Below are 26,769 nucleotides of genomic sequence, written 5' to 3'. Positions count from 1 at the left end.
CTGATTTATTTTCAATGTACAGTATTTAATTTTTCAATATGTTTCTTTTGTGCAATAAGTTCAACAATAAAAATAAGAGAAACATAAAAAAATAATAAAGAAAAAATCTGAAAACAAATGTGTGCTTGTGTTCAACTTTCGTTGTGCGATATTTTGATAGTTAGTCACTCTCGACACCCCTGTCATCTTGCGCTCACAAGTTAAGTTGCTTTTAAGATATGGAATTGAAACTTAGCAAACAGTTACAAGAAGGATAAATAAATAGTATGTGAAAAAATGATATTGTTTTGTTGTACCATCACAAAATGCGGTTCATTTTCTACATGTAACCTTTTTATGGGACACCTTGTAGTATATAACATAACTTATCAGTATATAACATAACTATTGTGTGTCATATTTGTATCACCTCGTTTGCCTTAACCTAACACCCAAACGTTTTTTAGTATCAAACTACAAAATTTGATATTTTATCCAGTACAATTTACCAGCCTCACGTTGATTATTATACTTCCTGATTTCAATATCACAAGATGCGACACAATTAAGCATTCGAGTTCCGTATCCTGAAGTCAAGTTTTTGTTCCATATTTCATTAAGTAAAGTCTATGGTAATATGTTGAGCTGATATTCATCTTTTTTATGAAATGCGCTTGTTTTAATTTCTCTGCATATATTTTTGCAATAAGTTTTACATCCTACGCAAAGCATTAGTTGCCACCCACGCAGTTTGTTTTCCTACAAGTCAGTCATCTTTTTTATCATTTCACTGATTGTTTGTGGGGGTGGGTGGGTCTGTGGGTGGGTGTGTGTGTGGGTAGGGGATTCTCCCCTTAAACTTCGGGCTTTGCCTCTCTGTCCTCCAGTCTTCCCTGTTCGGAAGAAAACTAGTACTAAAAATTGCACTATTTGGGGACAAATATTGTCAAAATGTTGGCAAATGGCCAGACCCCTGAAATTGACTTTGTCTCCCCTCAACAACCCAAAGAAAATCCGGTGCCACTGATACTGCACATCACACACACTCTCGATCGTGTTCTGCATATTTGCACCAACTCTCATTAGCCTGATTAGTCAAAAGTTGATCTAGGATAATTTATCTAAAGCCCTTATTAAAGAAACCAGGTCAAGCCGGTATTGATATCAAACGGTCTCAAGTGTGAATTGGATAAGCATATAAAGGGTTCACAAAAAATAACTCCCCCCTAAAATTACAAAACATTTTTTTCCATAACTTGACATACATTTCGTGGATTTTAAAAATTTAAAAACCTGTGAATAAAGGAATTATTTTTCTACCCTCTCAACGTACTTTCGTCTGAAAATCTTTTTGTTTTGGCCAAAAATAATCACGTTTTCTAAAAATGATGCTTTCAGAAAAAGTTGCACTTTTCAACATCCTCATTTATGTCAAAATTAGCTTCAACAAATCATTATTTTGCACTACGTGATGGTTGCATGGGTGGCTAAGAGTTCAGAGACAAAAAGGTGAAGGAAAAAAAACCCAATTAAATCAATCGTAACATTGATACCGAGAAAGTTTTGTACATTACATGTATGGGATGTTGAAAAGCGCAAGTTTTTTTAAAGCATCATTTTTGAAAAATATGATTATTTTTGACCAAAACAAAAAGATTTTGAGAAGGGATAACTTTGGTAGGGTAGCAAAATGATGCCTCTATTCACAGGTTTTAAATTTTTCAAATCAACAAAATGAGTGTTAAGTTATGCAAAGAAATGTTTTGTAACTCCTAAATTAATTTTACCATTTTTGAAACACCGACTCAACAAACTCTTCTAGAAAAACCCCGTACATGTCAATTAATCATTGTTTTATACTGCAAGATGATTGCATGGGTGACTGGGTAATCGTATACATAAAAATTAAAGAAAACAAAAGCACCATGAAATCAATCAAGACATTGATATCGAAAATGTTTTTGTACATTAAATGTATAGGATGTGGAAAAGTGCAACTTTTTCTGAAAGCATCATTTTTGGAAAATGTGATTATTTTTGGCCAAAACAAAAGATTTTAAGGAAAGAACTTTGGAAGGGTAGGAAAATGATTCATTTATTCACAGGTTTTTAGATTTTTCAAATCAACGAAATGTATGTCAAGTTATGCAAAGAAATGTCTTGTAATTTTAAGGGGGGAGTTATTTTTTGTGAACCCTTTATAACCCTGGTTCCAATCATAAGTAGCTTTAAACAAGCTTGCTTTTTTGTCCGGATGTATGTATTAAGGGTTTTCGAGATATAATGTGTTGAAAGATTTCCGAATAGATTTTACTTACGATAAAAGCCATTCAAGAGTGCTTCTTATAAATGTTTTATTTATGCCGATTATGAAAATAAACATTCTACGGGTACGGCGGAATTATTTTGTGGTCGTAGGGCTCAAATTTTACCACAATTAAAAGTGGTTTAAGTTGGAACAGTCCGAGTTAGTGTGAGTTGTCTAAGCTTGTTGTGCTAAAAGATTTGCTGTCTTCGGTTAATTGTTGCTGTTTCAAGTTTTATCACTCAATGCAATTATTGCTTGTTTTGGTTAACTTACCAAGTTGTAATTACTCAATGCAATAATTAAGACAGCAAGGCAACAAAAAATTAACTTAATTAATTAAATTAATTAAGCTCAACAACCTAAAGAGTTAAAAAAATAAATCCCCAACTAAAATTGCAAAACATTCCTTCGCATAATTTGACATATATTTTGTTGATTTGAAAAATTTAAAAACCTGTGAATAGAGGATATATTTTTCTATCCTCCCTCCCAAAGTTCTCCCTTCTCAAAATCATTTTTGTTTTGTCAAAAATAATCACATTTTCCCAAAATGATGCTTTCAGAAAAAGTTGCACTTTTCAGCATCCTATACAGAAACGTTCTCGATATCAACGAGATCAATGTTTTTATTGATTAATTGTTTGTTTGTGATCTTTCAGTATAAAAATAATATATTGACATGAATTTAGAAGTAGGTGTTTCAAAAATGGGAAAATCACTATAAGAGGAGAAATAAGGTTTGTATTGTGGTGCTTAGTTTTTTCGTTGTCAAGAAGAAATGAAATTTACTTGTAAATGTTAGAAGAAACAGTTGCAACGATCTAGAGTGACGGCTCTTTTGAATAAGAGCTTAATTTTAGGGGGAGTTATTTCTTTTGAACCCTGTATATAGATAACTAGAAAAAGATTTTTTTTACCAATATATAATTCTAATTAGTGGTACAGATTTGAGTACGCTGAACTAAAATTAATTTTGTAACCAATACTAAGAAACAATCATATTTTTTGTGTGCTTGTATGTGAACATGTTATATGTTTGAAATTTATTTCCACATGTCGCCATCTCTCGATCATTTTTGAATGCCATGGAGGTGTGTGGGGGAAGCGAATTATCTCCTCAAGCTGTGTCTCCCCGTCGTTTAGTCTTCACTGGTCGGAAGAAAACTAGTTTTAAAATTTGCACTATTTGGGACAAATATTGTTGGCAAATGCCCAGACCAGTAGCGTAGCCAGCGGGAGGGGGGGGGGGGGCAGGTGAGGCAGAGTGCCCCCTGACAAAAATTGAAAGAGAAAATCAGGAGGGCAAAGGAAAAGAAAAGGGACACGGAGCCCCTTTTCTACCAAAAGCCCGATCATGGGCCAAAATAGTGTATAATACCAATTTTTACGCGCTACGCACGCACATTTTAAGGATAAACCCCTTTTCATCCTGATAATGGGCACGAAAATAGTGTAAAATACCAAGTCCCAATAAAGCCTTTTTTGGAAGCTCGAAGACGTACAGTCTCTATGTAGGCCCCTATTGTATGATGCAACTGTAATTTTTTTCGTCTGTGCCCCCAAAATTTTATTTTGCCCCCCCCCCCGACCAAAAAGCTGGCTACGCCCCTGGCCCAGACCCCTGAAGTTCACTTCCCCCCCCTCCACCCCCTCCAAAGTAAATCTGGCCCCATCACTATTGCACATCACACAAACTCGTGATCGTGTTCTGCATATTTGCAACAACTCTCATTAGCCTGATTAGTCAAAAGTTGATCTAGGATAATTCATCTAAAGCCCTTATTAACGAAACCAGGTCAAGTCGGTATTGATATCAAACGGTTTCAAGTGTGAATTGGTTTTATAGCATATAACACTGGTTCCAATCGTAAGCAGGTTTAAATAAGATTGATTCTTTTGTCCGGATTGAGATTTCCGTATAGATTTACATGTTGATAGTGAGGATATCGATGATAATGATGATGATTATATCCTCATAAATAATGATGACAATGAACATGATAAAATCAAAGATAACTGCGATAGTAATAATGTCGATTCTTGTGTTGCCATCATTATTGCCATTTTGTTTATCGTTATCGTCAAAATTATTATCATCATCATCATCATCTGCGTCTCCCTTTGTTGCTGTTTATTATCTTTGTATTTTTACTTCTTTAACATAATTATTATTTTCTTGTTTATTTTCTTCTTTTTGGTTCTTCTTCATCTGTATACTATTCTCCTACTTCCTCATAATTATTCTACAGTTAATGAGCTTGCAATTCAGCATGGAACAGTACATGTATTTTCAATCAAATGCATTTGCAAGAATGTTCAACATTAACACGCTAATAATTATCGTTTTCCCAAAAATAATTTCACGAGTATCAATTCAATGGATATAAAGAAATTCCGTTCAAAGTTTCAGCATTATAAGAACTCTGTTTGAAAATTTCATAACAAATTCGACCACAATATTCCCGATATTCCTGACACAAGGATTATCAACCGTTGCATTATTGAGTAGAGTATCAAATTACATACAGCAGAAAATATCAGAGGATTTGTATTGAATAAAATTAATGTCCGCGGTGAAGTGAAGATTTCACATCAGTCAAAGGTCATTGAATCAATTAGAAATAGCCGATGATAAGTGTTTTTCTTGAACACTCCAGAGATCAGGCCTCTCTGTTTGATCTCATTAATACATACTTTCTACTTTAAATAAATGAATATATAAAAAAAATCAAACAATAAAATAAAATCGCATAATGAAACTATCGTTAAAATATTGCACTGCGTAAGAGTAAACTACGATTTTCCACATTATCTTGACGCAAATTTCAATGACCATGTTTACCAGTATTTTAATATTTATTAAAGCTAGACGCGAATGCCTAATGTTTGAAAGACCTTAACGTGGGTAGAAGTAGAGCATATTCTAGCGATGTTTGGACACAAATATTGAGACAAATAAAGCTGATACACAAGAGGACTGGTATGGGTTCTATAAACACGATCCCAAGGCTTGATACAAGAGGATGTTAATTTTTCTTGGTTAGGAGAAAAGGCCCAACACTTTCCTTTTGTTATTATCAGCCAAAGAACTATGGAAATATTAATGCGATTTTTGGCTTCGTTGGCTCATTTCCTATAAGGTCAATTCATTCATTCATTCATTTCATTCATTTCATATTTATTCAAAATAACATCGTGGCAAATAGCCAAATTGCGTTACTTTTTACAATCTTAAAACATCAAAAAAATTATTTACTATTATTACACATAAAAGTTATTGAAATACAATATTACAAGAAATAAGCATAAGAAAAACATATAATATTCAGAATGTGTTAATATTGCAGTGTACTATCACTTTACTACTATTATGTCTTGTTTCCAAATGATATCCGTGTCCGTTGGTAGCGACGACATATCGCCATCTCTCGATTATTTTCACCACTTATACGTAATTCATTTGCACATCAGAGGTGGCGCGACGAGGAAAGGGGGTGAAGAAAATATTTCCACAAACTTCGGGATTTTTTTACTATTTTGGGGGCAAATATTTTCAAATTTCATCAAATCTTCAGACTCCCTGAAATTCACTTTAGCCCCCATGCCAACCCCTCCACCCGAAGAAAATCCAGCACAACTGATACTGCACACCACACAAACTCTTCATCGTGTTCTGAATATTTGCACCAACTCTCATTACCCTGATTAGTCAAAAGTTGATCTAGGATAATTCGTCTAAAGCCCTTATTAAGAAAACCAGGTCAAGACGGTATTGATACGAGACAGTCTCAAGTGTGTATTGGTTTAGCATATATAACCCTGGTTCCAATGATAAGTAGGTTTAAATAAGATTGATTCTTTTTTCCGGATTGAGAGTTTATCGGGATATAATGGGTTCAAAGATTTCCGTATAGATTTAGATGTTGATAGTGAGGATATCGATGATAATGATGATGATTTATCCTCATAAATAATGATGATAATGAAAATGATAAAATCAAAGATAACTGCGATGGTAATAATGTCGATTTTTGTGTTGCCATCCTTAGTGTTGTTATATATGACCATCTACAATGTCACCATCTATCATTGTCATCGTCATAATTATATATTCTCCTTCCTCCTCTCCCTCTTTATGCTCAATCTTATTCCTCTTCTTCTTCTTCTACTTCCTCTTCTTCTTCTTTTCCTCTTTTTCTGCTTCTTCTTTTTTTTTCTTCTTCTTCTTCTTCTTCTTCTTCTTCTTCCTCCTCTTCTTCTTCTTCTTCTTCTTTCTTCTTCTTCTTCTTCTTTCTTCTTCTTCTTCTTCTTCTTCTTCTTCTTCTTCTTCTTCCTCCTCTTCTTCTTCTTCTTCTTCTTCTTCTTCTTCTATTTTTCACCGCTTCATAATTATTCTGCCAAATGAAACTTTTAATTCAGCATGGAATAATATCCAATGAAAGGCATTATGCAAGAATGTTCAACCATTATCACGATAACAACTTTTTTCCCAATATTAATTTAATATTTATAAAGAAATTACGTTCAAAGTATCAGATTAATAAGATATTTTTACTACGATATTCCCGATATTTTCCTGACACAAGGATTATCAACGGTTGCATTATTCAGCAGGGTATTAAATTACAGAGGAATTTTATTGAATAAATTTAATGTCCGAAGATTTAATTAAAGATTTTACATCCGTAAATGTCATAAAATTAATTGGAAATAGCCGATGATAAATAAGTGTTTTTCTTGAGCACTCCAGAGATCATCTCTGTAATAATGGTTCCATTAATACTTTCTACTTGAAACACAAATGAATAATATAAAAATGCAAAATGAAATGAAATTATATAATAAAATAATATTTAAAAAAAACTCGTACTGCGTAAGATGTAAGTTAAAATATTACACCTATTTTCCAGACTTTCTGTTTACGCAAATTTGATTTACCATGTTTACCAGTATTTAATTTCTTCAAGTTATCGAATACATTGTTTGAAAGGCTAAATAAATACCACCAGTGTCACCTTACTCGAATTATTTAAAAGGTTTCTTTTTTCTTCTTCTTCTAAGAACGTCACACAAATGTCTAGATACTCTTGATGAATTCAAAATTAAAATACAATCAAATTAGTACACACAAAATGTCTTTCAGATTGTTAGCATTTGTACATTGAAAGGTTTACCCGTGTATAAAAGAGTGAATGCATTTGATATTAATGCATCGTGCGAGATTCTACTTCGATTGTCAAGATTATTCTAGTATGTTGTTTTATCCTTGAATATAATGTAACTTCATCTCCCTCTTGACGTGATGTTGCATTGTATACCCAGGATTAGAATACCGCGAAACGGTAAAAATACATGCACTTTACCAAGAAACAACAGAAATTATGAGATAAGAGCACAGCAATGGCCAGCTTGATATTTTTGGTACCTTATTGACAATATCCTGACTATTAGCGATGTGTCTGTTGGTGTCTTTCAACTGAACAAAAATACACTATAAATTATAAGATTAGGTTCTTACGGATCGTTTTCGCACAATTATTCGTTTCCAATCAATCGATATAGTAGTAGGGCAATGCATAAAACCGTGCGGATTTGAATTCGAATTGTAACACAAAGATAGTAAGAAGTCCCTCCAAATAGCCTTAAAGAGAACATAAGCCTGATGATGAGGAGATGAGCAGCGCTAATTATCGTCCGATACAAGTCAAAGTTACATTTTAACGAGTATTGGTGGTTATTTACGTATACCAGCAGCGGCTTTCAATGAAGTATTGAAACCGGGTGATGATTGACTCATACGTGTGCAAAATACTGGAGAAATTTTAAAGGTTAAAACAAAGAAAAACGGATGTTAGCCACTTGGTCCGTGGAAGAAAGTACGCTGAATATTAACCACAATTTCAACGTTTCACATACACTTACTTTTTCCTTACAATGCTGTAAGAATGTATTTTAAAAGTTTCGTATAGATTTCAACTTAGCTTTATCAGTAAGCTTAACATGACGTTACTTATTTTCATGCTAATAAATGCCCAATGGGACAAAACATCCGGGGTCCATTTCACTAAACTTTTAACCCTTCGTAACTCATGTAACCGTTCGTAAAGTTACGAATACCCAATACTAGTACTAGACGTAACTTTACGAAGGGTCCGTGTAATAAATCCCTATTACTTACGAAAGGTACCGTTCGTAAGTAGTGAAATGGAACTTACGATTCATCGTAAGTTACGAACGTTTTCACGACTTACGAAGCTTTGTAATGTTTAGTGAAATGGACCACAGATGTCGCATGTAAATACCCTGTGACACTAAAATTAAGATCTAAACTTTATAGAAACAATATAAATATATGATGGCAATGCAACTTAACATATTAAGTATATATGCGTGCCAGGTGGTTAATATTGCCAGATTATATGGATCATTTGCGCAGTATTGCCATTGAATATGTGAATTATAGATTGGTATTAAAAGTACAAGGATTAAAATGATAAAATCACTTTAATATTCATAGCCAGCAATCAAATCAGTTACAGTAATTACCGATTGGTTTAAAATTAATTGCGCTAGAGAAACATATCAATATTTGATGACAAAATTATGGAACAACATAACTGCATGCCTGTTTTTAGCCTAATGATTGACTCAATCAGCTATAGCATCAGTATTGGCATGACTAAAAAGCCGAAACCCAACCTGGGTTGCATGCTGCCATTTTGTTCATCCAGTGTATTGACTAGGTTGAATTTGCTGCTCGAACTTAGATTTTAGAGTTAGATTTTATCCATTTCCAATCGAAACCATTCATTACAGTAACTCGACTGTAGCATACAAATTGTATACAATAATAATTTATTAATTAGGTCCAAACAGGCCATGACCTGATGATACATATCACAGTATAACTCGCGCTGATGAACGATAAGTACCATCTGAAAACTGGAATAAAAAAAAACTGGATCAAAAGTTATAAACTTCAATCAATTTTAATTCATTCCTTTCGACGTCGCTTCATAAGGAAATAATGAATACTCATTCTACCTCAAATAGGCTGAATTTAGGCTTTGTTATGTCAAGCTTGAATAGGAATAATTATTTCTGATAATACCCGTGACGTTTTAGCATAATTCTAAACGCTCCTTTTATATTACAGTCAATCCATCAGTGATCCTGGGAACACCGAGAACACGAATACAGTATGTGTTTGCCCCAGTTTCAACCATTAGGCATACTTTCTTGAAAGTGTATCTGTCTTCAAACAAATAGCCCTTTTTCTTCATTAACACCAAATTGTATTCAGATGGAGTGCAAAAGTAGGTCTATAGTTAGGTGATTGAAATAAGGCGGCACATCAAGCTGCATCAGATGTGGAAACGTTTCATTTGAATTGTACAAAGATAAGAAAAAACTATTACGAGGATAATACTCCCAACATCATCCCTGTCACAACAACGAGAGTCCGGGAACACTGATTGCTTTACTTGATGCAACGTTATAGTCTCTATATTTTATGGTGTGAACATTAAGCCTACTAGATTGATTAAGACTTTCTTTTCAGGCAGTTCCTTTTCAGGATGTTTTTGAAAAACAAAACAAAAAAGCACCCACTAAAGCAAATACCCATCTATACGATAATGTATGAAAATTAAAACAATCAATCCAGGCCAATACCTAGTGCAAAACAAATCTCCGTCTCTAGTAACTGCTTTTCGTCAAATCCTGACCAATTTGTAGTGCTAAACACAAAACAAAACATTCGACGCCTTTGACGACGAAGAAAGCCAACAACTACCCCGACCTCAACTTCCAGCCAATGGAAGTCAAATGGTGCGTCCCTAAGCAAACGTGTATCATGGGTGTTTTAAGCAAATTATTGAAACACACGAGGTCACGTGTTTACCTCTCAAATCGAAACTGAAGTAATGTTCAACATTATAACTTCACATGTACGAAGTGGGTCATCGTAATAAATTGGAAATACCATGTGACCAGGACTATAATAATCTTAAGAATAAACTCAATTGGATCATTTGTCATCAATTTAAGCGTGCATGTCGTGTACATGGTGTAAGCGCAGCAAATCGAGCTGTGGTCAGACCCAGCGATGTTTGGCATAATCTGAAACTCTGCATTAATTAATTATACATGCGGGTTTAGATTACTTACAAGAAACCTTTAAGCTTCTAGTAACTGCTCTTCGTAACACCAATTTGTGAACCTGATGATGTTTGCACTTCTCAAGGCCCTCTATCGATGCAAGGGGAATCTGATGGGAAAATATTATTTGTAGAGGGCGTTTGGCCAACAGACGATTTTACAATTTCGAATTTGTTTGTCGTTTTGCAATTCCAAAAGTTATATTCCCACGTTGATTCTCCAGATTGGAGATATTTTGAACTTACCAATGTTAATACTATAAGATATAGCAACCAGTTATATACATATTTCAGATATACCCTTTGTTAAAAAAATATCAATTTTTAACGAAAACTGTATTTATATTGATCCATGAATGTAAAGCCGAGTCAACTACGGATACTCATTTATAAATTACAAGATAGCAATTTCATGTAATATATGATAGATCACCTTACAGAAGTAAACTGTAAAAATACACGAAAATTTACATTTCACTTTTATCAACATCATTTGAAATCCTTATATTCCAGTGTACAATTGTTTTTCTTATTTCGCTTGTTTGTAATTGTGTCTAACACAAACTAAACACACAAGCAAACAAAACAATAAATCTTCATCGTCTTTTTATGACATTTTGCAATAGATATCGACGAAAAAAGCTCATTCCCAAAATATCAGTTGATTCCAATTTGGCGTTTGCGAGTTATGCATAAACGAATAATATTAATCTGCAAGAATGTGTTTGTACATAAACATTATGCACTCAGCCAGAGGTTTCCAGTGGTATAAAAATCTCAACTTTTTGTTATAGAAAAGTGGGGGGATGATGCTGTGGATCACGAAATGCTGCAACTACTGTTGCTGAAGCAATGATCCAACACGTTGTAATACATGATTTATATGACACTGATTTGAGATCTAAGCTTGACTGAGATTTTTGGATTACATAAATATTATTTTTTAGGTCCAGTTTCCCTTTCCAATGAAGAAAGGTTACACGTAGGGTGTAAGACAATGCGTGACACAATTAATATATGAAGAGCTTTGTTGCAAAACCCCTTACATCCACTTTTGACTTTTTTTTAATTGTGCAAGTATTACTTGTTCGATTTGATTAAATTTGGGTTCGGATAAAGTGTTGATGAATAGAAACTAAAAGAATAGTTTTGGTACAATTTTCAAGCCTTCCTATTTATTTTATTATTTCTTTAATATCGCACCTTTTGTGGATGTAAGGGCTTTTGCAACAAAATAAATTTACCACTTTTCTAGAAACCACCTTTGCAATCAAATTTGAGCGCATTTGTTTGCACTACTTTATGGAACTTGACTAATGCTTTCAAAATCAAAAAAGAAAAATTGAATTATCTCATTTACTTTTTTATTTATGAATTTGTAATTAAATCAGGGAAAATAACGTTTTTGAGCATTTCCGAAGCTACAGCTTTCGTTAATTACAATGACTTTTTTCAAACATAGTGCACTCAAAATAGTTCCTTTTGGTTTTAATAGTTAAAGAACATTCAAGGCTATTATTATACATCAAGAAATTATTTTCCTAACATTTTATATTCATTTTAAGTTCAGATTTCCGGAAATTCCCTCAGATTTCCCAAACAGGAAATATACGATATCTCCGTAAGGGAAAGTGGTATGAAGGTCAAACAACCACCAAAATTTGTACCCACACTATAATGTCATGTCAATAACCCAATTTCAGCCAAAAGTGGATGTAAGGGCTTTTGCAACAGAGCTCTTCATATGCGATGCACGGATCGGAAATAAATTATGCAAGCCCAAGAAATTATGATTTAAATGACTGTATGAAGCTCAGGCAAACTGACCTATAATAAATTGAAAGAGAGAAAAAAAACAGGACTCAGTGGGATTTGAACCCCGGACCTTACAATTACCGGTCGAGAGTTTACCGCTGGACTACATGAGATCACAGAAGGTACACGGGTAATCTCACCCAAATAAACTTGATTGACAAAACCATATCGATGAGTCCGAAAAGTATGAAATTGAAATTCAAAAACATTGAAAGACCCATTTTTATTATTTTGTACAAAATAACTAAACAGAACATCTCTTCATGTAAATTATAGAGGCAAGGAATCCAATTACTTCACTGAAATTCCAGTGATTCAAGACAAGTGGTTCATTATATATGTTAAGAAATGAGGTACATTCTAACGGTACCTCTTTTCTTATCATCTTGTCACTGAAATTCCAGTGTAGTAACTGGATTCCTTGCCTCTGTAATATACCTAAAACATTTTACCAGTGTGTTATTATTTTTGAGAGAAATGCAAAAATAGTCACAAATTTATCAAAGGGTGTAGTACCACCTTAAAATGATGCTTTTCCATATTCACATGTTCTGACACTTCTCGTGTTATCAAGTGTAAAAGCAACTTGAAAGGAAAACATTTCACAGGAATTATCGTTATTATATCTCATGCGTAAAAACATAGATGTAATGATGTTCAAGACCGATCTCAACCCAAATATGCCACATTGCGTTAACGATAGCTTCCCTATCAAAATACACTGGTCTTACATATCTATGATACGTGTAAAATTTCAAAACAATGAGGGTAATGGCCCATACTATGGCAAAGGCGATACCAAAGCAAGTGATGACGTGCTTTACATGATTACCTAAGCATAATGAGCAACCATACCTGAGGGTTGTGAGGCAGAGTAAGCCCATCTATCCGGGTTCTAAGTAAAGTTGCCTCGACTTTATTGGGTCAAAAGTGACAGCGGGTGCCTAAGGCGGGGGTCGAAGGCACATTTTATGCTCTGCCACGTTGCGTATTTGATTTCAGTGTACATATACGTCAATTAATTATCGCCAGAGATTCTATCAACCTCAAATAAGCTGTTTGTCGCGAAAATCATTTTTATTTCAAAATATTTTCGATACATTGATGTTAAAGCTATTGTTTTTTCGTGATAGTAACCCATTGTTATTTCCGGGTATTATTTATTGTCTGAAGCTCAACTTTTTAAAGCTAGTACTACTGGTAGTAGAGAACCTATAATTGAATTGTCGCACAAAGTAATAAGCAATTGAAACATACGCCTTCAAAATCGAATCATGTGACTTTAACAGCAACCATATTACGTAACATGTGAATAAATTATGTCATGCTGTATTCTCTATGGTTTTATTTGTGGAATGTCTAGGGTGTGCGCACTTGAAGCAGCAAAGTCCCTGAATTGTTGTTTAATAGTTTATGCAATGATGTGGGGCCGTAGTGGTCAGCGACAATCTGTAAAGTGTGCTGAGGCTTGTTGATCAACGTCTAGGCGTTGTGCCTGTGCGTAGCGCACTATAAATCACTGCGCTTTTTTTTAAATCAAAATTGTTGACATGGGATGTTGTATTCAATAAGGACAGAATGACCAATAACTTAAGTATGCCTATATTATATCTTAGAAGATGGATGGGAGAATTGAACTCATCCGACTTAATACTTATTTTTTTATTGAACATAACAGATTACATTCGGCACCAATTGATAGAATTGAATTCAACATGGTATGTTTACATAATGCATTGATGTTACATCAATTCACTTTGCTGATGTTTTATGCATAATTAGTTTTACGAATGACAATTGATTTGGAATCATCGAGATCTAACAGAATGAATGCATTATCCTAAATAATTTTAAAAACATTATGTATCTGTTATGTTCATTGTTAGATTCTAATTTCATATCTTTAATTTTTATTACCGTGTTCTTTTTTTCTTTTTCAGCATTGGTCTGACGAAAAAATGGTATGGAATATATCTACATACGATGGTATTGAAATTCTACGCATTCCCGCCACTGAACTCTGGGTTCCCGACATCACCCTATATGACAAGTAAGTTCCTGGTTCTGTTTTGAAAAAGCGACGTTTAAGAAATTATGGTCATCTTGTGTAAATGTGTAAAACATAAGTTTCAATCATATGAACTCATAGTTTCTGAAGAAAGCAAGAGTTGATCAATTTCGGTTTCGTCTACCGATGCGGCAGGGGTCAAGTTTTCCTTCTCAAATGGACATTATTGACCACAAATGATCATTTACCTGTATCAGGCCAAATTAACCTGTCTTTTGCATCCAAATTGCACAACTCACATCAAACTAGTATTTGTTGGTTTATATTTTCAATTCGTTTCTATATGTGTTGATTTGTGACGTCATTGCCTGGCGCATCGTCACAATTTCCATTGTTTTTTGCCTGACAGTATGCGCGCGCATCATATTTTGTTCAGGGCCCGTGCGTTTAAAATCATGTTCTCGCCACATCACAATAAGGCTATTAAACAATGTAGTGGTTGTATACAGTTCGCGCAAGAATATCGATACACCAGTCCCTTGCCTTTATTGATAAATATCGAGGTCAACTCATCTATACTATCTGAATTACACAATATAGATGAGTTAACCACAATGTTTATCACCAAAGGCAATACCAAAGGCATACAACCACTACACTGGTTAATAGCCTTATACTAGTGTTGTGGCGGGAGTTTTCAAAACCAGGGCCATGAACAAAATATGATGAGCGCGCATACTGAAAGACAAGGAACAATGAAAAAGGTAATAAGCCAAAATTACAAAAGGTAATAAGCCGCAGTGCCCAACAATTGTCTTGGTGAAATCTACCATTTTCCATGAAATCTGACATTTTATGCTCAATTTCAGCACAACATGCGCAAATTTGTGCATTTTTTGTATGTCACACAAATCGTTGGGTCCTGGTAATAAGTGCATGGCTTGTTGGCAGGTCTGTATTTTATGTGAGTCCAGACTAAACGCGAATCATTTTGTTCATACCTATCATCAACATACATTATACTATGCTTCTTATTATAATTAGTTTCACTATTTCAGTCATAATGAGTTCAAATCCCATTTATTTACTCATACCAAAATGCCAATATCACCAGATTTTTAAAAGTCTAACCCTTAACACTCTACCTAATCATCTCGACATGATAGGAAGGTGACCTGGATTTGTTTGATTATACTCCTGCGTTAAGTCGGACATCGTCACAGCAAAAGCATATCTTTGCCTAGTCGACCCTTTTAAGTTGTTTTTGTTTTAGTCAGTTGTACATTTATTGATTCATTCGATAAAGGTTGTCACCCAAAATGGCCCGAGACTAACACAAATGCCTACATGCTTTCCATATGTGTGGTTTTCAGAATATCAATATCTGAAGGTTGTCAGTGGGCGTGGTTCACTGTTTTCATTATATAAGACTAAAATATCCAAAATTTTAGCATATAAATGCCCCATTACAATTTCATGCCGCTTGCTGCTACAGCTAATAATAAGCCTTGATTATGTCCATTTTTCTGCTCAGCGGCAAGTGGGATGACAGTGTAAAACCAGCATACTGGTATACACTGCGCACCCTGTGCTTTAGGGTTATGGTTAGGGTTATAATTATATGGGTAAGGTGGTGCGTAGGGTATTCCAGAATTATAACTTTCATAACATTATCGGAATGAAAGAAATGTTATCGTGATTATAAAACATGTAAAAACAACGGTTTTCCTAATAATCTAAAACCAGATAATAACTTATATCTTAGATAATACAATTGCTGTCAACGTACGTACGTTTCCTCAGTGAATTAGAAAAGTATTTTTCAACCATTCTTTACCAATTTCCAATTTAAGACAGCAAGTAATGGTATCCCATGGGCTACCCTAGATTCCCTGACATTTATTTTTCTGGAAATGTCCCAGGAATTGCCCCTGTTAATATTCTCTATTATAACTTTGTTTTGATCAGCAAATAAAATGATTATCATCTATTATTTTATTTCATGCCAATTCAGGGTTAATTTTATATGGGACATAGTATAGTGCCCTGTTGCACTATTACCTGGACATGATGCACAGAATGTCGCTAACTCATTCATTCTGTTGCGCTCTATTTACGGCTCTCGAATATTAGTTTTAATCATGTAATTATAAAGCGCATAAACACATTATTAATGTATGGTTATACTTGGTCATAGAGTTCATTAGCCTTTTAATGTTATAAATTTTACATCATAGTCATTACTGGCATAATATATATAGAATAATGCATCAAATGCCATATAGCTAATAGTATCCCAGTCGATTTGAAACAGCTTATCTTTAGCGCTATCTCTATCGTATGATGCGTCTGCACCCAAAGGCGATTCGGCAACAAGAACAAACAAATAAACAAAAAAGCCCGCCAAAACTGTACACCTTTGACAAACAAGTCTTAATGTGGTGTTTTGCATTGAAAAAGTCCGTCAGAGACTTCCAACTACCCACTCGGAAAAAAGAGAGCGAGATAAAAAAGAAAATTAGAAAAGGAGCAAGAAAAAATAGAAGAGATAGATGAGGGAAAAGAAGATTTGAGAGAAACGAAGAGGAGATAAAAAAATGAAAAAAGAGTAATAAAAACTTACAAAGAGGACTATGAGAAATAAAAGAGGGAAATGGAGAGGAGAAGATGATGCGAAAGAAATCTAGCTTTAGGCAACTTACATGACCTCACCCATTAAAATGGGTTTCGCTCTCTACCACAGGTAATTAGTCAAAATAAATTACACTTTTTTGGTGTTGTTGCTGGATAAAGTCATTTTTGAGTTTATTTTCAGCCACCTTTTTGGCATTTTAGGCGCAATGTCTCCTCACACACTTTTAAAGACGGATTGACGCCACTGCCCCCTGTCATCCCCAAATATTTTCCCCGACAGCTACTTAAGAGAAGTTGTCGGTAAAGCAATTATACCCTAGCTCCACGCGCACAGGAATAACTGCTTTTAACTCTTATCTTAGTAGATAGACAACTTCAACTGCTGAACTTGTTGATTCTATTAGAGGAGGTAAATATAGGTCGATTTGTTAACACTAAGATCGGGTAACACCTGACCCATAAATATAAATAGAGATATAGTTATTGGGAGTTTTTGTTTTGCATAGACGAGTGTAGAGTCATGTTTAAAACAACAAATGAAAGCATTGCTAGAATAAATCACGGAAATCCCAAATTCGCTTCAAGGGTTTGTGGAATTTGTATATCAATCTGCTGGATTTCATATATTTTCGTGCAATTTTTCTATGTCACACAAATTGTTTCCATGGAATCTGCCATTTTACGCAAATTTTCTACATTTTCACTACATCCCGCGCAAATGTCATATATTTTCGTGCAATTTTTCTATGTCACACAAATTGTTGCGTCCTGGTAAAACGTGCATGGCTTGTTTGCAGGTCTGTATCTGTGAGTCAAGACTAAACATGAATCGTTTTGTGCACACCATTTATCAATATACATCTTATACATCTGACTATACTTGTTGTTAGTTTCACTGTTTCAGTCATAATGATTTAAAATCCCATTTATTTACTCATATCAAATGCCAATATCATCAGCATATTTTTTACATCTAACCTTTAAGTAATCATCTCAACATGAAAGAAAGGTAACCTGGATTTGTTCGACTATGCCCCTGAGTTACGTCGGACATCGTCACAGCAAAAGCATATCTTTGCCTAGTCGATCCTTTTAAGCTTGTTTTTGTTTTAGTCAGTTGTACATTTATTGATTCATTCGACAAAGGTTGTCACCCAAAATGACCCGAGACTAACACAAATGCCTACAGGCTTTCCAAACCATTATGTGTGGTTTTTCAGAATATCGATATCTGAAGGTTGTCAGTGACGTGGTTCAATGTTTTAATTCTATAATACTAAAAAATCCAAAATTTCGGCATATTAATGCCACTGACACACTTGCATGCCCCTTACCGCAGCTAATGACAGGCCTTGATTGTGTCCGTTTGTCTGCAATGCGCGTGCGTGCACGCCGCTCAGCGACAAGCATGATGACAGCGTGAAACCAGCATTCCGGTATACCCTGCGCACCCTGCGCTTTAGGGTTATAATTACAGTTATAGTAGAGGATTAAGGTGGTGCGCAGGGTATTCCAGAATTATAACTTTAACCAAATTATAACTCGAATCTTAGATAATACAATTGCTGTCAACGTACGTACGTTTCCTCAGTGAATTAGAAAAGTATGTTTCAACCATTCTTTACCAATTTCCAATTTAAGACAGCAAGTAATGGTATCCCATGGGCTACCCTAGATTCCCTGACATTTATTTTTCTGGAAATGTCCCAGGAATTGCCCATGTTAATATTTAGAGAATAAATGATAGGATTTTGTCTTTTGCCTATCCAATATCGTGTCATAATGGATGGGCTGGCCAATATTTTGAGTAGTGGATGCCGGCGCAACTACGATAAAAATATTGGCCAGCCCATCCATTAGGACACGATATTGGATAGGCAAAAGACAAAATCCTATCTTTTATTCTCATTCTTATTCAGTTTTAATGTAATTTTGCGAGAAAAACCTGCCTTTTTTCAGAAAAAAATAAAAGTTACTTTTGTGAGGACATCCCCGTTTTTTAAATGAACAAAACCAGCACGAACATCTAAGCCGCCGAATCGCGTTCTTAGTTCTCGCAAGTGTATTACGCGAACGCATTATCGCGCGATCATTGAGGAGCAACAAGCGTGCCGCCGTTGCGTCAGTGGCGGCGCGCGCCCTGACTAATATCACTATCAACTATTGTGTAATATTATACACCAGAAAACCAATCAAATTACGTGAATTCTTTACAAGACGCACACATTGAATAAGAATCTCTATTATAACTTTGTTTTGATCAGCAAATAAAATGATCTATTTCTTATTTCATGCCGATTAGGGTTAATTTAGCATAGGGCATAGCATAGTGTCCTGTTACACTATTACCAGTGCACGATGCACAAAATGTCGCTCACTCGTTCATTTTGTTGCGCTCTATTTACGGTTCTCGAATATCAGTTTTAATCATATAATATTATAAAGCGTATAAACACATTATTAATGTATGCTTATACTTGCTCATAAATGACCAAGTAAAGTTCATTTAGAATTCATTAGCCTTTTTATGTTATAAATTTTACATCATACTCATTACTGGCATGATATTTATAGAATAATGCACCAAATGCCATATACGAGGGTCGGTCAGTATGTAATGAAAGTTGATCTTTGGCCCCATGCATATATTGAATGTTTGGCTGGAATTTCTTTATGATCACATAAAGACTACCTTTGCCTTTCAAACCACATATGCGTAAATGATACCATAAACTTGATTACGTAACAGCATTAGCATAAATTCAATAGACTAGGGACACTGCCAAATTACGCAAAGGGAGCCAAGTGTTCAAAACATCTGCAAAAATTCTGCAAAAATGGCGAAAATTAAAAAAGCAGTTATTACAAATGATATTAATTATCTCTAAAATGAAACATATTAAAACATAATGACTGGTCACGTGTGAGAGTTGGTACTCAGTACGATGATAACTGGTACAAATCAACCAACAATCTGCGCATGCGGGGGTGGGATGACCGATACAACATGCTGGAAATGCATGAACATTGCAAAATATCACGTAAATAGGGCTTTAATAATTCATATGAATTTTTATGGATGATCTCAACCTCAAATGAACAGAAAGTTAAAAAAATGTTTTTATCTACTATAAATATAACAATAGTAGAATAACAGTTATATTTTAATCATGGTTTCAAATATTTTCCAGGGTGACTCTCGTTTTAATGTTTGGGGATTAGTCAACAGAACTGGCAAAAAAACCCTTAAATTTCGACGTTTGCTATTCGCCTATTGCACGGTTCCGCCATAAGCGAGGAGAGCCTCGAACTGGCAATAGACATGAAAGGAAGTATTACGTATTTTACGCAATGTTATATGACTGGTTCAATTTCCATTCATGCATGCTGCCAGATCGAGGCTCTCCTCGCATATGGCGGAACCGTGCAATGGGTGAATTGTGGGCAATATCAAAATGTTTACAGACAGAACGACCTTGTTTTTGTCAAAAATAACACATTATTTGACCACACATTACAAATAAACTATAAAACCTCTCCAGCCCGACAATGATAGTTTTATGAACTGCAGGTTTGTGTTCTACTACTATTAAAAAGGCAGCACTACCCGTGCTTTAATTCCCAAGAAAATCTAAAATAAACAACAATACCTCATTTCAACCTCGTATTCCCAAAAACTACTCATTTTCAGCCAGTGACTGTAGACCATCGACCTTACACCTTTGTTTCCAATGGACATTTTATTGTGAAATGTCATTGTACAAGGAATACATAAAAAAAAATTCCACATAGCCCAAGAATGAAAAGTATTTAATTATCTTTGTAATCACTCAAAAAGCATTTTGTGTGAATTTTACATCCGAACTAGAGGCTATTAAATTTTTACGAGCCTTTTTATTTTACATGTAAAGCCTATGGGGGTGACGATTAGAAATTGACGGCAATATTGAAAAACCCTCATTTTGGGCCATTTTATACACTAAAATGCCCATAAAAAAGAATAGCCTCTAGTCCGGATGTAAAATTCACACACAATGCTACCTAAGTGAGTACAAACATAATTAAATAAATTTCATTCGGGGGCTATAGCAAAAACAAAAAATGTCCTATACCTTCATGGTTATGGAACAAAGGTGCTTATGCTAATGCTGTTACGTAATCAAGTGTGTGATATAATTTTACAGGTGCCGTTAGAAAGACAAAGGTACAGTGTTTATGTGATCATAAAGACATTCCATGAAAATAATCCATATATGGGGTCTCAAGTCAACTTTCATTACTTACTGACCGGCCCTCGCAGCTAGTAATAGTATTCATGTAGATCTGAAACAGCTTATCTTCAGCGCTATCTCTATCGTATGGTGCGTCTGCGCCCAAGGGCGATTCGGCAACAACAACAAACAAAAAAGCACGACAAAAATGTATACCTTTTGACAAGCGAGTCCCAATGTGGTGTTTTGCACTGAAAAGATCCGTCAGAGCCTAAGAAAAAAGAGAGAAAATGAGAAAAGGAGCAAGAAAAATATATAGAAGAGATAGATGAGGGAAACGAAGAGAAGATAAAAACTGAAAAAAGAGTAACAAAAACGTACTAGATGGAATGAAGGAGGAACATGGGGGTGGAGGAGAAGGTGATGCGAACGAAATCTACCTTTAAACAATTTACATGACCTCACCCATGCAGTGAAATTAGTCTGGCTCCCTCCCTAAAGTAATTAGTCAAAAATAAATATTTACATAAAAATACACCTTTTTTGGTGTTGTCGCTGGATATTTTGGATGTTTGGATTTCTTTTCTGACAACTTTTTTTGGCAATTTAGGCGCAATGTCTCCTCACACACTTTTCAAGACGGATTGACACCGCTGCCTCCTGTCATCCCCAAATATTTTCCCCGACAGCTACTTCAGAGAAGTTGTCGGTAAAGCAATTATACCCTAGCTCCACGCGCACAGGAATAACTGCTTTTAACTCTTATCTTAGTGGATAGACAACTTCAACTGCTGAACTTGTTGATTCTATTAGAGGAGGTAAATATAGGTCGATTTGTTAACACTAAGATCGGGTAACACCTGACCCATAAATATAGATATATAATTATTGGGAGTTAAAATAACGAGTAAATAGTGTGGTAAAGTTTGTAATATATCTTTATTAAACTTCTTGTAAAACGGATAAAACATAAAATAAAAAACCCCACGGAAAGCCACAAGAAAACAGAAAAAACCCACGGAAAGTGACATAATGACAAAACGGAATTTCAAAAGTAGAACACGGAAAACATATGGCTAGAATGTATGTATTGTAGTTATTGTTAAATAGGAAACATTTGATGGGATGTGGCCCAATCGACATCCTCACCCCCCATTTTCTCCATAAAACGTTTTCTCCAGTATCCACTATACACGTTTTCGCTTCTCATATCAAAACCACTGTAGCAATGCAACTCAAAATTTGGAAACGTATTGTTTTAATGGTAGACCTCAATGTAAGATAGAAAACAGAACATTAACAATTCGGACCACGCACCTTTAATGGTCATGGTGTTTTAAAATTGTCACTAAACGTTCTCGAGAAATATTTTATTATAGCATTTGCAAAATGTGTTTTACAAAATGTCCTGTTAACATTTGTATGTTATAAACGTCTTGTGGTAATATAGTCATAATCACAAACTAAGTCATACATTGAATGTATTGAGTGCCCTACTGTTCATAAACATCAACATCAAATTCGTTATGATGAATCTTAATAATACATTAGCATAATTAATAACCTTTAAATGTCAGACAATTTAAATAAATACAGCATATTTTATGCAAAATATCTAATTCAAATTTGTAGAAATAAAAACAAGTTACTTGTACACTTGCTGTTGTCATAACGTATTCAGCAGCGTATATATATATAGAGAGAGATATAGATCGCATTCAGATATAATCAGTGTAATGGATTTCCGTATAAACTTTGTTATGGATTATGGAGGATGAAATATTTAAAATTCAAGTCAGAAAATGTCAAATGGGGAAATCGGCTTGTAAAGTCAAAGGAATGTTGCTTACCCCGTGAGAATGTATAGAATCTTGGGATGCGACATTTAAAAGGTAACCTCTAAAAGAACTTTCCTTTAGGTGAAAAGTAGACGAAATCTAGTGTTGAGAGGATTAATCCTGTTTTCTTCTGTATATTATATCTGTTAATTTTGTGTAACTTTTCATATTCATAAAAAAGCAGTTTCACTGAAGTAAAAATATCACCATCTCGTCGTTATCAGTATCACCATTGTCATTGTCCTCCTTCTTCTTCTTCTCGTCCTCCTGCTCCTGCTCCTCCTGCTCCTGCTCCTCCTGCTCCTCTTTCTCCTCTTCATCATTAAATGATATTTGAAACAAATTTGTCCCAGTGTTTCTTTCCCAAAAGATAGAAGCAAAAAATGCACACATAAAAAGGTTATCAAAAACAGCAATTTACTTCAATTAATGTTATTGCTAACAAAATCAATTAATATTTGTATTATATTTATTGTTGCTTACAGCGCCGATTCCAACGACTACGTGTCCAGCAGCCGGACATCAAATGCACTCGTCACCAACTATGGCAAAGTATCACTATGGTCAAAACCAACACTATTACGATCAACATGCAAGATTGATGTCAAATTCTTTCCATTCGATATGCAGCAATGTTCTATGAAATTTGGTTCATGGACATATAATAGTTTTCAAATGAACTTACTAAAACATAAAGAGGATCCAGACTTATCGACATTTGTTCCCAATGAGCAGTGGCAATTAGACTACGCTGTAACACGACGGCACAATTTTAAATATGAATGTTGTCCAGAGAGATATCCAGACGTCACATTTTACTTTGGCTTGAAAAGGAAACCATTGTACTATATCTACAATTTGATAATGCCTTGTGTATTATTGTCATCATTGTCATTGCTGGGTTTCTTTATGCCCTATGATGTTGGAGTTGTTAAAGTATCTCTCAGCGTCACTCTTATTTTGTCACTCACTGTGTTTCTTCTGCTGGTAGCTGAAATGATGCCTAGAACTTCGGAGGAAGTACCTCTTATAGGTAATGTATTCATTCAAACATGTATTACAGTGGGCTTCTTCAAACAATTATCAACACCCTATCACAAAATTAAATTCACGCAGTATTTGAACATTTACATAATATATAAACGACACATGTGAAGCTTCTGAACTTTTTGGTTTATAGTCGGCATGTTTATTTTGCACGGCCTTTCCAATCATATTCAAGATGCGACTGATGCGTGTCCGGAATTAAATCACTTCTGGGAATTTTGTTATTTAAGGGTTGTAGACATTTTTGAAGTAGCCCAATGTTATAAATATTAATTGTTTAAATTGATTGGTAACCCACATGATCAATCAATTTTTATCACTATTTCTTTACTCGTAATCATCGGCTAGACGCTTACATGAGCTTCGGCAACGTACAAGTCGTCAAATTGCGCCAAAAATCCGAACTAAATACGAATTTGCTGGCAAACTTTGTTTTCAAATGATATAATACTATACTATTTTTCACCTTAGTGAGTCAATAGGAAAATCATTAAAGCTCAAAACGCTGGCGTACCTACACACGCACTTAAACCACATAGCTGCGGGCGCGAAACTGCAGCCTTATCGCGTTGACGCCATTGACTCGATAAGACGAATAATAGTATAGTCTGGACTTTGAATGCCCGCGACATCGTTCTATTGATGACGTCATGTAACGACATGAGTTAATAATTAGATAGATTTATTATGTCACATAGGCTGCACACATCATATTATCGCGTAAATACCTATGACCATCTTTAAATACAAAGTGATGATTGGCTTAGAAAATTGAGCGGACATTAGTCACTTGCAATGCTCTCCATTTTTTTGTCAAATGAGCCATACTGTTTTTATGTTTTCATTTATTTATTTTAGAGACAAAACGAGATATTTGCTTTGTCTAAATTTATTCGTTTTCTTTCCATCATAGCATGGCTGTTATAAATAGTTTCATATGCGTACTAAGCCACAATTGGCCAATTTTTAACTTCGACTAAAAAAGTTCTCAGATCTTCACTTATCTCAGCATTCTTTTCAATCGAACTACATCATGCTGTAACTGGCTTAGTCCATATAATATTTACACAAACGTTTACGGTTACAATATTACGTAATGCTCTAAAAGGGGTTTAAAACCTTACGAACCCAGTCAGATTTGGCACTTGTTCTTTGGGAAAAGAGCCGTAAACGCATCGGGAAAATTGATCATTTGCCCTTTACATCTTGATTTCAACTTCTATATACGTCACACATGTATATAAAAATGGCGGACAAGATATATCACTAATTTGCACCTAAAATATAGCTTATTTGTGAGTGGACACTACGAATGAGCCGTAAACTCGGTAACTTGCATTCTGAGTTACCGTGTAAAATGTACGTGAAGGTCGTATTCATAGGTATCTCAATAAGGTGCGACAAGTATCTCATCAAACACTGTTTAAACCAATCAATAATCCTATTGCTGAAGAGAATAATAAGCTTCTACCTATTTCTATAGAATAGTTCTTGTCTTTGTTTGCTTTGGCTAAATCCTGTTCAAGTGGTGGATAACAAAGTATTGTATATATGTATAACCAATTATTAACAATGAGAGGACATTCCTGAACTTCATTGACTTGGGGATGATTTGAAATAACCGCCAATTATGACTGTTTGATATTTATTATCAGAAATGTGGAAAAAGAGACACGCGTAGAACCGAAAAAAGCTACAATTTTGTTGAAGGACCAGAGTTCAACAAACCATAACCCCGCTTCTGGATGTCGTTTGAAGTCAAATGATATACCATTTTAAAGCTTATGATATATATCAAAATATATATACGAAATAAAACCAAATTGACCGGGCCGACTTTACAGCTGATTCGTGGTGTCCAGTCACATTAGCCAATGTCAACACGGGGGTCTTCAGCAGAAATAATTTTCATAACTGAACTAAAACTAGCACCTCAGATATATTTGGTACTTCACAATATAACAGTAATAGAAAGAAAATGGCAAATGTGCGTCATTTTTCGGCACAAAGATTTTGACAAACTGACAAGGTAATTAACATCAAACTCTTGCACAATACCCACCACACGCGAAGGGTATGTGTGACGTATTTACATCAAACTCTTACACAATACATACCACACGCGGAGGATATGTGTGACGTATTAAGAAGTTAGAATCAAGTTGAATTCTGGGCAATGGGTCATTTGAATACAGACCGGATGTCAAGTTGTAAATTTTAGCATTGTAAGTAAAAACATTCCTTATAAAATAGTATGTGTATGGGGCAAGTTGAAAATGCTCCACGGCAAGTTGTGAAGCATAGTAGCCGGCCCCATCTCGGGCAACCAGTGAAAGTTAACCCTCCACCACTCGAATTAACGGGACAAAATTGATGCAAATATTTTGGGCACATTTCTCCCAGTAATTTCGTTTTACTATTAAAGTGGGGTGACTTTTGCAATTTGGCCCCCACCGTTTGGAATTTTGACAAATGTTAATCATAAAAGAAAGCCCAGGTTGAGTATTCCCCTGATTCTGAATCGAGCCTATTCAACGGTGTTCCTTACACGTAAAACGAACCGTAAAAAGATGCTTATGGTGAATTTAAGACAAATAATCGAAATTCACCCAGAGGGTTGAAAATTAAGAGGATAAGTGATGCTGATAAGGATCTTGTTGTCCATTGATCTGCTTTATGGCGCCCCGATTTGAAAAATAAATTGTCTATGAAGGTCACCGTGCACCTGGTAAATCTGCTTTAAGAAGAAAACGCCTGTTTTGCTCTTGCG

The 26,769-nt window shown here is 34.9% G+C and overlaps 1 protein-coding gene across 1 annotated transcript in view; it reads left to right on the top strand.

Moving 5' to 3' along the window:
- Positions 1-26,769, top strand: part of LOC140141355 (neuronal acetylcholine receptor subunit alpha-10-like) — a 310,042-nt gene that overhangs the window by 268,732 nt on the left and 14,541 nt on the right. Inside the window, 2 exon segments of the mRNA XM_072163189.1 lie at positions 14,202-14,311; positions 23,438-23,985. Of these exon segments, the coding sequence (XP_072019290.1) occupies positions 14,202-14,311; positions 23,438-23,985 (658 nt within the window).

Source organism: Amphiura filiformis, chromosome 19 (genome assembly GCF_039555335.1).
Source record: "Amphiura filiformis chromosome 19, Afil_fr2py, whole genome shotgun sequence".
NCBI lineage: Eukaryota > Metazoa > Echinodermata > Ophiuroidea > Amphilepidida > Amphiuridae > Amphiura > Amphiura filiformis.
Note: the sequence above shows the minus strand (reverse complement) of the source record. Positions and strands in the feature narration are given on the sequence as shown.